Source organism: Podarcis bocagei, assembly GCF_964188305.1.
Source record: "Podarcis bocagei genome assembly, chromosome: 14".
NCBI classification, from domain to species: Eukaryota; Metazoa; Chordata; class Lepidosauria; order Squamata; family Lacertidae; genus Podarcis; species Podarcis bocagei.
Genome location: NC_138139.1, coordinates 55,289,795 through 55,301,273, shown reverse-complemented (window position 1 = coordinate 55,301,273; position 11,479 = coordinate 55,289,795). Strand labels below are relative to the sequence as shown.

The window sequence follows — 11,479 nt, the reverse complement described above, 5'->3', positions numbered from 1 at the left end:
CATGTGGACAGGGCCACACGCAGTTCCAGTCTCTTCACTCACCTGAGGAAGCCTCCCGCCTTTATGGGCCTTATGCCAAGTGAGACTGCTGGTACCTTGAGAGGAGTGACATAAATGTTGGGAGTGGCCGTGCCCTGAGTTTGCCTTCTGCCCCTTCCTTGCCTGCCCAACAAGCCACTGCCCCCCTGGCCCTTCTTTCCCACTAGTCAGGAGTGGTTCTGCAGCAGCCTTGGCATGTGGCCCACGTCTGCCACTCACCCCTTGGCACTGCAGCCAAATCTACTGGCAAAACGCTTTTGACCCAGACACCAGTGCCCTCTCAAGCCAGCCCAGTGGTCCATTCAGTGGGGCTGGTGGAGGAGAGACCCGCCTTTCAGGGGCGGCAGCTGCCTTAGGTGGGGTGCCCCAGGGAGGGGAAGGGAGGGTGCTGTGCTCTCAGCCAGGCCTCGCTGGCCCCTGCCCTCGCAGATCTCTCTCCCACCCTGGCAGGTGAGCAGGACAGTTTGTTCCTCTGAGGAAGCTGGCCGTTTGGAGGAACAATGAGCCAGCCAATGCGCCCGTCTGTCTTGGCTCAGGCTGCCACTCTTTGTCTCCAGAGCACTTGCCCAACTGCCCGAGGCAGGTCCAGGCCTGTCTGCTGCCCGGTGTCCATCTCCTCACCAAAGGACAGGAAGGAGAGTCGGTTTGCCTTCCTCCCTGCCCAGGCACAGAGGAGTAGCTGGCACATGCCTTAGCACATGCATGGCATGGGAATGCCCACCTCCCTCCCACCGGCACCTTCAGGGAGTTTGCCAAGGGAGCTCCAATGCTCTTCCTGGCCTGCCTTTTAGCTGCTAGCCAGGATGCCTTAGCTGAACCCCTTTCCTCCCATGGCTGCCGAGGCTGCTCAAGGAAGCAGAAACCAGACAAAATTATTTGCATATATTTACTTACAAACATTGTGCTGCCAAAGTTGATTTGGAAAACGGATATTGGTTTTGCATGCACAGGAAGGGAAGGAGGGGGAGGCCTTGAAGTCTTCTGAATAGGGAGAGGACGAGACGTGCCCCCTTTCCCCTGGTTTCTTGGCCCCCAGCCCTTTGGCAGACCCGCTTTGCCCATCCTTGCACCTCTGAGAGTGTGCTCACCGGTTTCAGAAAAAGCTGTACATCCCGAGCTAACGGAGCTCTGTTGTGCCTTTTGACATTTGGGAATGCAGGCGCTCTGCGACCTGCTGCCATACACACCACAGCATGACTTGCATCAAGCAAGGCTACGACTATGGCGGACACCCCCAGCCTCTCTGCTCTGGGGCAGGGCTGCCCACCCCTGGCAGAGGTCAGCTGCAAACAAAGGCCACTTCCACTTCTGCTGCATCTTCTCATTGCCTCTTGGGGGCCTGCAGAACTCATGCTTCCCATGGCTGCATCTCGGCTAGGAAGCCCTCGACAAAGCAGGTGCCGCCCTCCTCCTCGAAGGCCCAGGGGGGTCCCAGCGGTGGCTCCGTGGCTGCTTCCTCCTCCCCCCACGGTTGGCCCAGGGGCTCGGCATACAGCGTCAAGTCTTCCACCAGGGCTGGGACAGGGTGAGGGGGACCCTCTTGGCTCAGAGGACTGACCGGCTGGTCAGAGGAGGCCAGGACCACCTCCTCAGCGGCCAGGGAGCCGAGGGCTGCCGTCAGCTCCAGGTCCTCAATGCTGCTCCCGCTGCCAACGAAGGTGTCCTCCAACACAGACGCCCAGCTGAGGTCCCCCGGCAGAGCCACCCCCTCTCTGCCCACAGAGGCCAGAGGCGAGCGGGCCCCGGTCCAAGCAGCCTTGCTGGTTTCCTGGCCTGGCTGCTGCTTGCACTTACCAGGGTGGCGCTGCCCCCCGGGCAGCCGGGGCGCCTGGTCCTCTTGCAGGGGGCCTCGTCCCCTCCCTCGGAAGCAGCCCAGCTCTGCACCGGAGGCAGGCAAGGGGGGTGTTGCCTGAGTGGCCGAAATGCAGGGAAAGGTTGGCACCCGCCTCCGCCGGAATATCCCGTCGACGAACCTGTCTGTGTGCTGGGGGTTGATCCGCCAGAAGCCCCCCTTGCCAGGCTCGTCTTTCTGCCGCGCCACCTTCTGAAAGCACTTGTTCAAGGACAGGTTGTGGCGGATGGAGTTCTGCGGAGGAGACAAAAGGCCCATGGGCAGGAGGGGAAGAAGGGGGGAGAGAGGGAGGGGTGAGCAGAAGGGCATGCAGAGAGCCCTACGGGATCAGGCCACTGGCCCCTCATCCTGCTCTCACAGGAGCAAGCCAGATCCCTATGGTGAGAAACTTGCAAGCAGGACCTGCTACGCACCAGAGTCAGTGACTGGCCTTGTGCCTTGTAGCCACCGATTGACCTCCATGGATTTGCCCAACCTCTTTTAAAGCCATCCAAGTTGGTGGCCATCACTGCCTCTTGTGGCAGGGAGTTCCATAGTAACTTTGTACCCCATGGAGAATTACTTTCTCTTCTCTTTGTCCTGAACCTCCCTGTCTTCAGTTTTGTTGCATGTCCACAAGTTCTAGCGTTTGCAGGAGGGAGGAAAACCTTTCTCGATACATCCACTTTCTCCAAGCCACGCCTAATGTTCTCAACAGCTGCCTCTTCCTTGCATTTTCCCCAAACTAGAAAGTCCCAAACGCTGCAACCTTTCTTCCCGAGGGAGCCCCCCTGGATCATTTGAGGTGCCCTTTGTGTCTTGCCCTGCAAGAGAGCTCCCTGACAGAAGTTATTAGTGCCCATCTGAGGAATGTTCCGCTCCCACCTGCCCCTGGTTGCAGCAGCCCCTCCTGCCCAGCAGAATGGGGAAGGGCACCTCTGGGGCAGGGGGAGAAACTCACTCCCCATTTTTTCAAGTCCACAATATTGATGGGAGGCCAGCTCAGTCTCCCCCTTCCCTCTGGGCCTGGCCCTTCCTGCCTTGTGTCCTTGGTCCATTTAGCTCAGTATTGTCTCCCATCAGCAATGGCTCTCCAGGGTTTCAGGCCAGAGTCTCTCCCCTGCTCTGCCCCTGGGGACTGAACCTGCTCGCCTGGCATCTGCTTGCAAGACCACCTGCTGCTCAGGCCCCGCCTCACCTGCCAGCTGGGCTCTGCGTGGCGGTAGTAGCAGAAGTTCTCGGTGATCCAGGCGTAGATGGCCGAGAGCGTGAGCTTGGCTTCGGGGCTGGCCCGCATAGCCATGCTGATGAGGGTGGCGTAGGAGTAGGGCGGCTTCACCTGCCCGTTGGTCCGGTAGTCGAGCGCCTCTGGGGCGGGGGCGAGGGGCTGCAGGGAGGAGCTGGAGCTGGTGGGTTTGCCCGTCCCCGTGGGCGCCCCCATGGCCGCTGTGTCGCCCGCGGGCGGGCTGGCGGGCGCGTAGGAGCCCTGCTGCAGGAGGCTGGCAGAGGAAGGCTTCTCCGGGCTGGCGGGGAGGAAGGAGAAGCCCTGCAGCCACTGCAGGTTGGTGAGGCTGTCGTCCACGGCGCCGGCCCCGCAGGAAGCGCCCCAGGGCTCTGCGCCCTCCTGCTGCTGCTGCCGCCCCGTCTTCGGCCTCGCGAGGGACATTCTCCCCGGCCGGAGTCAGATGCCGTCCTTTTCTCCTGCGCCAGGGAGAGGCAAGGCGACGTGGGCGTCGGAGGGGAAATTCTCCTGCAGGGCCAGAGACAAAGGACAAGCTGTTGCTCCGCCAGGTCCCCCGCAGGCGCATTTGGTTACACGGGCTCCATTCGCCGGGGCCTGGCCAGCCCGCCTGTGGCTTGGGGAAGCGGCTCCCTGGGGACCAGCGATCCGGTTTCGGAGGGTGCGCAGGTGGCAGCCGCCGAGGCTTGGTCTTTACATTCATTAGGGGAGTGCACAGCTCGGCCGTAACCCGACACGGCCTCTTCTCCTCCGCCACCCTGCGCTAGGAGACCCCAGACGGCGGCGCGCCTGGCCAGCCCGGCCCGCGAAGGCTGCCGCCTCTGCCCTCCGTGCGCCCACCTGCGGGACACAAACTCGAGCGCGGTGGCTCGCAGGAAGCTGGGGTTTTAAATCCGCCGCGTCCTCTGGTGCCACCTGCGTGGGGCAGTGCCCCCCCTTGCTCCTTCCTCCACCAGTCTCTCTGCTTCTGAGGAGCGAGCACCCTTGCGCGGGAGCACCCAGGCAGCTGCCACCCACGCGCAAGAAACGCCCTCAGAACCAGGGAGCAGCCAGAAGTTGGGGCGCGGGGAGCAAGGTCAGGAAGGGGGACCCTTGCCAAGGAGGTGCCCGGGCTGGATGGAAGGAGCATCGAGCTGGCCGGAAAATTAGAAGAGAGGTGGAGGGGGGCAGCCGATGGGGGGATGGAGGGGGGCATCGTTATCAGCCATGAGGTCTCTAGCCCACCCACCCCCAATTTTGGGGTGCATCGCCTCTGCAAGGGCCTCGTGCAAAACTCTGAAAAGAAACAAAGCCCCCCCTCCAGTTCCAGGTGCCCCCCTCCCCTGCAAGCGCCTACCTGCTGCACCGCAGCAACAGGCGAGGTGCGGGCCGCCTTCTGCGAGTGCCAGGGGAGAGTGGCGCGTCCGGCTGGCTCTTTGCAGGCGATGGAGAGAAGCAACCTGTTCAGGCTGCCACCCGCCGCCCCCCCCCCGCCAGCCCCACATTTCATTGGCTGTCGAGGCCACCTTTTGTCTCAGCCGCCGCCACACGCCGCCACCTTGTGAAAGCTGCTGCGCTGCGGGAAGAAAAGGAGGCAGTTACGCGCAATATCGCCAGGTGCTGGGAAGTTTTTGGGGTCCCAAAAGTGGCTCCCAGGAGCCTGAAGAAGCAGCTGCTGGCAGCCTGTCTGCCTTGTTACGCCTCCTCTTGGCTGCCTGGCCCGAGTCCTGCCCCAGAGGGCCCTTCGTAGCACTTCTGGGGCCAAGGGGAGGTCGGAACATCGGGAGAGCAGCAGCTCCGGGGGTGGGACAGAGGTGCCCATGGGGCATGGCGCGCGCACAGCAGAGGCAGCCTTTTTGCCTTCACGGGTTTCCCCGGCGGGGCCTCCGTGGCATCTGTCCTGGGTACCTAAAAGCAGACTGCACATATAAACCACAGCACACGGCTCAGCTATGGAACTCACTGCCACAGGAGACCAGCTTGGATGGCTTTAAAAGAGGATGGGGCAAACTCGCGGAGGATAGGGCTGTTGGTGGCTCCTGAATCCCAGTTGTTGGAAACTACAGGAGGGAAGAGATCCTGCTTGCAGGTTCCCCATTGTACACCATGGCATCTCCCTGGCCATTGTGAGAGCAGACGCCACTGCGCCGGAAGGGCCACTTTTCTGATGTTCTTAAAGGTTCATTTTCCAGCCGGGACCCGGTGGACCTTAAACCAGGGCTCCTGCGCACAGTCAACACATTCCTCTTTCCTCTCTGAGAGTTCATTCCATTAATTCAACTTGTCACCCAATTATAATATTGATATGGCAACGTGGGGAAGACTTTGGAAAGGAGATTTAAAATTTATAGCATGCTGCGCATTAAAAGAAAACTACATGAAGATGTTGTATGGATGCTATTTGACGCCTAGCAAGCTGACAAATTTAAAGCCAATATATGCTGGAAGTGCAAAGAGAAAGAGGGTACTTTTTTCACATGTGGTGATTCTGTAAGGTTGCAAAGGCCGCCTGGAAATTTGTTTATACTATAATGAATTGAAAAAATGTTTAAAATAACTTTTGTTAAAAAACCAGAAGCTTTCCTTTTAGGTATACTTGGAGAAGGGGTGCCAAATATCAGAAAAAAACTATGTATGCTATCAGGGCTGCCCGAATGATATACGCACAAAACTGGAAAGAGATGATTGGCAACTAAAACTGATGAAATACGCGGAGATGGAGAAATTTACTGAAAGACTAAGATATCAGGATGATAAACTCTTTGTAGCAGAATGGGGGAAATGTATTGGACATATGAAAACAAACTGTAAACAACTAAAAACATTAGCAGGATTGATATAAACAGGAGCCATAAGGATTATAAGGGAATTAAAAAGGATAAATGGGTAAAATGGTTAAATTAAGATATGCAGTAAGAATTTGCTAGAAAAATAAGAAACCGCAGGAGGGAGGGAAGTAGCAGAAAACATCACTGAGTTTGTGTGTGATTTATATTTATTGTTTAATATTGTAAAATGAAAAAAATAAATTAAAAAGGGAAAAACGTGTCACCCAAAGGGTCCCTAAGCAGAATAATCACACACTTTATTCACAATCTTGTGTCCCTTGAAAATAATGTTTAGATGGTCCGGAGCGAAGCTGCTCCCTCCGCTCAGTCGCGTCTCCATCCGGCCCTCTGCGCATGCCCAGAGCATCCTCGCCCGCTCCCCGCCGCCCAACGGACCACATTTCCCAAGAGGCGCAGCGGCAGGGCGGATCTAGCTCCGCCCCATCGCGTCTCTCCATTGGGTCCAGCGGCTGCCAGTCCGCCACGCGGCGCCCCATTGGACGCCGCGACCTCTCCGCGCGCGCTCCGGTGGTCGTCGTGTCCGCGGCGCTGGCGTCGCCGGAGCTGAGGGGACCAGCGGCTCCTCCCGTCGTCGGGCAGCCGCGTCTCGGGCCTGGAGCCGCCGGGCCTGGCCGAGCTGAGGCCCCTGAGGCGCTCCGCCTGGAGCCCCGCCCTGCGCCCCGCCCCGCATCCCGACATGCTCTTCGGCCGCGTCTCGCTGCGCTGCGCCTTCCGGTGAGGGGCGTGGCTTGAGGGGAGGAGGCGTGGCATGTGGGAGAGATGGCTCCGCCCACGCAGGGACGCCACGTGGGAGGCCGGCCGAGCGCTGTTGTTGTTGTTGTTGTTGTTGTTGTTGTTGTTGTTGTTGTTGTTGTTGTTGTTGTTGTTGTTGTTGTTATTAATTATTATTATTATTATTATTATTATTATTATTATTATTATTATTATTATTATTATTATTATTATTATTATTATTATTATTATTATTATTATTATTATATTCCAAGGGCTTTTTTCCTTTGGGGACGCAGGGGAACGTGTAGCCCTCAACATTTTGTGAATCTAGGTTTGGCATCATTTCAATATGAGTAGGAAAATAAGAAAGAAAAAAAAGCACTGATAATTCCCTTCATCAAGAGACCACAGGGCGGATTATTATTATTATTAGATACAGTATTTATTATTATATATTTACACTCCGCCAACAGGAACTCAAGGCAGCGTACAGATAGAAACAGAGAACACAAAAATACATAATTAAATCATAGTAAATGAGGGCGGAAAGACAAATCCCAGACACACATCACTGTGTGCAGAACTGGGGTGAGACAGTCAGAGCATAATGTTGGCCCATCTGCATGGAGCCCAATTCAAAGTGCAGCTTTTGAGCTATAAAGCCTATTAAGCAGCCAAAGAACCGCCTCTCCCTATATAGACCAACGCTGTGATTTCCATCGGAGGCCCTCCATCGGAGGGTGGCAACACAAGAACGCGTCTTTGCAGTGGCTCCCCAGTTGTGGGACACTCTCCCCAGGGAGGTTCACCTGGCGCTGCCATTGCCAATTTTTAGGCGCCAGGCAAACACGTTTTCTTCAGCCAGGACTTGGGCTGCTTGTGTTTCTGTGCGCTCTGGCACTCATCAAGGTCCTCTGTGCACCAGAAGCAGTTTCATCATGCTAGCCATGTGACCTGGAAAAGCTGTCTGTGGACAAATGCCAGCTCCCTTGGCCTGAAAAGCGAGATGAGCACCACACCCCAGTATCACCTTTGACTGGACTGAACTGTCCAGGAGTCCTTTATTGGCTGATTAATATTCTACAGCCTTGTAAATGTTTCTGTGGGAAGGGAATTTTTTGTTTCGTTGTTTCTTGATTTGACTATTTGTGCTTTTATCTTGTTTTTTCCTTGTGAACTGCCCCAAGTTCTTTTGAGGAAGGTTGGTATATAAATCTAATAAGTAAACAAACAAACAAACCCAAAGAAAGGCCATGGGTTGATTAGAAACCGAAGGCCTGGGTGAGGAGGAACATTTTCGCCTGGCACTTACCAAGATATGCAGCAAAGGTGCCAGGCAAGCCTCCAAGGGAAAAGCCTTCCACAAAAAAGGGAGCTGCTGCAGAAAATGGATGCCCTAGTAACACGCTCCTCCTTTTCCTCCTCCTGTGTCGCAGATGCGTTTCAATGGCCCTTTGGGCTTCCCTGGAGGGTTTGTGGGCTGGTGGTTCTGGTCACTGGAGGACGGCCTGAACCGGGAGCTGGGCTTGGGTGGTGTGTGTCTGACAGAAGCCACCTGGCTTCACACACCACAGAGGGCCCCCCCCCCAGCAAATGGTGGCCCACTTGTATGCCAAGCAGCTGACCTTGCTGGAGCTGCCGTGCACTCACGGGACCGTGGACTGGAGGTGGGGCTCCAGGGGCCGACAGCAGCACAGAGGGCAGATGGAAGTTCTGTGGAAAGGTTGCTTAGGAGGGCTGTGGCCACGAATATTGGAAGGAACAAAGGGGTAATGGGGTGGGAGAGCTTGATAGGGCTTCCCCTGGGTGGGGGCTTTCATTTGGTGGCCTTAACCTCAGGGCAAAGGGCATTCCTTAATCCAGTGTTTCCCAACCTTTTTTGGGCAAAGGCACACTTGTTTGATGAAAAAAATCTCGAGGCACACCACCATTACAGCCCCGTGACGTCAGCGCACAGCGTCACGCCGGGAGGGACGCACAAAAGTGTAAGTTTCAATTTTTTCCCCTCCCCCTTGCCGGGGAACCTCCAAGCTTTGGGGGTGGGGGGGGGAGGCAGCAAAGCGAGGCAGGAAGGAGAGCGCGGCTTGGCTGGGTGAGCTTTGGCAGGGGCAGGGAATGAGAGCCGCGAGGCAGGCGCTGCGGACGGAGGCGCTGCCCGCCGAGCTCGCAGGCAGCCAGGCAGGCAGACGGCGAGAGCCCCGCGCTGGGCAGCCTCTCCTCGCCGCCACCGCCCCGCCTCTCGACGCCCGACTCGCCCGCCTCCCTCCAGGCAACATCTCGCGGCACACCAGGCAACATCTCGCGGCACACTAGTGTGCCGCGGAACAGTGGTTGGGAAACACTGCCTTAATCTTCCGAGCAGTGACGCTCTAGACTGCAGTGCAATATATAGGTTTTCCTAGGTAAAGGTAAAGGGACCCCTGACCATTAGGTCCAGTCGTGACCGACTCTGGGGTTGTGGCGCTCATCTCGCTTTACTGGCTGAGGGAGCCGACGAACAGCTTCTGGGTCATGTGGCCAGCAGGACTAAGCCGCTTCTGGCGAACCAGAGCAGCGCACGGAAATACCATTTACTTTCCTGCCGGAGCGGTACCTATTTATCTACTTGCACTTTGACGTGCTTTCAAACTGCTAGGTGGGCAGGAGCAGGGACCGAGCAACAGGAGCTCACTCCGTTGCTGGGATTCGAACCGCCGACCTTCTGATCGGCAAGTCCTAGGCTCTGTGGTTTAACCCACAGCGCCACCAGAGTCCCATACAGGTTTTCCTAGCGCAGAGGAAAAAGAGCCCTTTGACTGTGGGTGATGGTGGGCTGCAGCATGGTGGTATTTTCTGGTCACAGAGCATTTGCCTGTGCTGTTGCAGGTGATGGGAATGGTTCGAGTGCCCCTGTACACCCAGAAAGATTGCATGGGCGGGCTGCCTTCCTTCCTGGGGAATTCCTTCGTCAGCACAGCCAAATTCCAGCTCCTTTATGCCTTGAAAGTCTTGAACATGGTATCTGCGGAGAAGCTGGCAGAAGCTGTGGCTGCCACGCAGAAACCCCAAAGGCCTTCCTCAGAAGCAGCCTCAGCCACCCCCACAACCGCTCCAGCATCGTCTCCTGCCGCCTTCTGGACCAACAGTCAGGCGGGTGCCAAGGTGCAGCCTCTGCAGCAGAAGGAGCTGCTCTGAGTTGTTTAGGGACTGAGTGAGGAAGAGCGAAGGTGGAGAAGGCTTTTGCCACAAGCCTGCACTGTGCCGCCGCCTTGCTACCAATGGCTCAGGCCACCCAAAGCCCTCTGGAAGGCTCCGTCATGAGGAGACGTTCCACTTGGTGCCCTGTGGACTGCTGGTGCTGGCCACTGGATTTATTCATTTAAAAAGCCTGTTTGTGGAAAGGCCTCAGAGGTCAGGATGGGGTTTTTGGTTCCTACTTTTAACACTGCACTTCAGGATATTTATTTTTTAATGTGATAGCTTTTGAGCACCAGAGGAGTTAATTTTGCTGCTGTGCTGAAAGTGGAGACCAGAAGAATAAAAAACTTTTTTGTTGCACCTGCAGAAGACTAGGCTTGTGTTTCTACCCAGCTGTTAAAACTACATAGCTGACCTTTTGTTCGAACCTACATAACTTAACACAGGGATGCTCCAGAATGCTGTTTCTCTCCCACAGGGGTATACAGTGGTACCTCAGGTTACATACGCTTCAGGTTACAAACGCCTCAGGTTACAGACTCCACTAACCCAGAAATAGTACCCCGGATTAAGAACTTTGCTTCAGGATGAGAACAGAAATCATGCTCTGGCGGCGCGGCAGCAGCAGGAGGCCCCATTAGCTAAAGTGGTGCTTCAGGTTAAGAACAGTTTCAGGTTAAGAACGGACCTCCGGAACAAATTAAGTACGTAACCAGAGGTACCACTGTACAGGTAACTCTTACTATCTCCAAATGGCACAGTCAGGCTTTCTATAAATTTCCAAGATTAATCCAAGCTGCCCATTTAATTTGAAAGCTTCTACCTCTCATGTGATTTATTTCAGGTATCTCTACAAGAGAAAGGGCAAAACAGCAAAAATCTGAAATGCATTAAGAGTTCTCATAAACCTAGCCCACCCCTTACGAAAGATTTACTCAAAAGCTACACAGATGGCAGCATAGGAGTCAAGGGCACAAACTAGGAGCAAAGCTCAGCGGGTGGGCTAAGCCTTAGTCCTTAGTCACACAGCCATCCGTCGTAGGGCAGCAGCAGCACTGCCCTACCATGAAAGGAGCTTTGCAGTAAGGATTGCTCAGGGCCAGTTTACACGTGGGGTAGAATCCACCAGCAAAACTTCTCCTAGACTGTACTAGCTGAAAGGTATGGAACTCCTTTCCCTTGCACCACCCTCATCTGGAAAACCAGAGCATCATCGGAAAAGCCCAAGTATTAACATTTGCTTCAGAAGGAAATGACTTCAGCTCATTCCGAAAGGGCTCCCTTTCATACAAAGCTGTTTGACTTTGTTAGCCCGCCAGTCAGTCTACTTCACAGCTGCTTACTGTGACCAGCAGTGGCTCAAGAGTCTTGGCTGGGGCCTGGATCTGTGATCTTAGCTGTGCAAAGCGCTAAGGATCCTTCTTTACCCTAAGCACAGAGCAGCTCCAGCAACAGACTCTTGCTGTTAATTCCCCCCCCCCTTTCTGCTGCTGTGTTGCCTGGCCTTGCCCTGTGCATAGGGAGACATAGGCAAATGCCACAGGGTGCCGGGGGGGGGGGGTGAACGGGTGGCAGTAGCACAGAGGAGCACAAGTCTTGGCAGGGGCAGCTGCCTTTGGTGTGTGCTTCTGAAAAAGCTCTTCCGCCCCA

General features: G+C 55.6%; 2 protein-coding genes across 2 annotated transcripts; one reads left to right on the top strand and one right to left on the bottom strand.

The window, feature by feature from the left end:
• Positions 1-83: 83 nt before the first annotated feature.
• Positions 84-5,252, bottom strand: LOC308573633 (forkhead box protein J1-B-like). Its single transcript, XM_081170762.1, has 3 exons — positions 4,447-5,252; positions 3,069-3,620; positions 84-2,125 (listed from the first exon to the last, which is right to left on the bottom strand). The coding sequence occupies exons 2-3, from the start codon at positions 3,534-3,536 to the stop codon at positions 1,388-1,390; spliced, it is 1,206 nt and encodes a 401-aa protein (XP_081026888.1). The 5' UTR covers positions 3,537-3,620; positions 4,447-5,252; the 3' UTR covers positions 84-1,387.
• Positions 5,253-7,393: 2,141 nt separating this feature from the next.
• NUDT16L1 (nudix hydrolase 16 like 1) lies at positions 7,394-10,198 on the top strand. The gene is given in 4 exon segments (XM_081170348.1): positions 7,394-8,214; positions 8,216-8,285; positions 8,288-8,319; positions 9,518-10,198. Coding segments are annotated over 4 exon segments (537 nt in total). The 5' UTR covers positions 7,394-8,088; the 3' UTR covers positions 9,827-10,198.
• Positions 10,199-11,479: the final 1,281 nt, after the last annotated feature.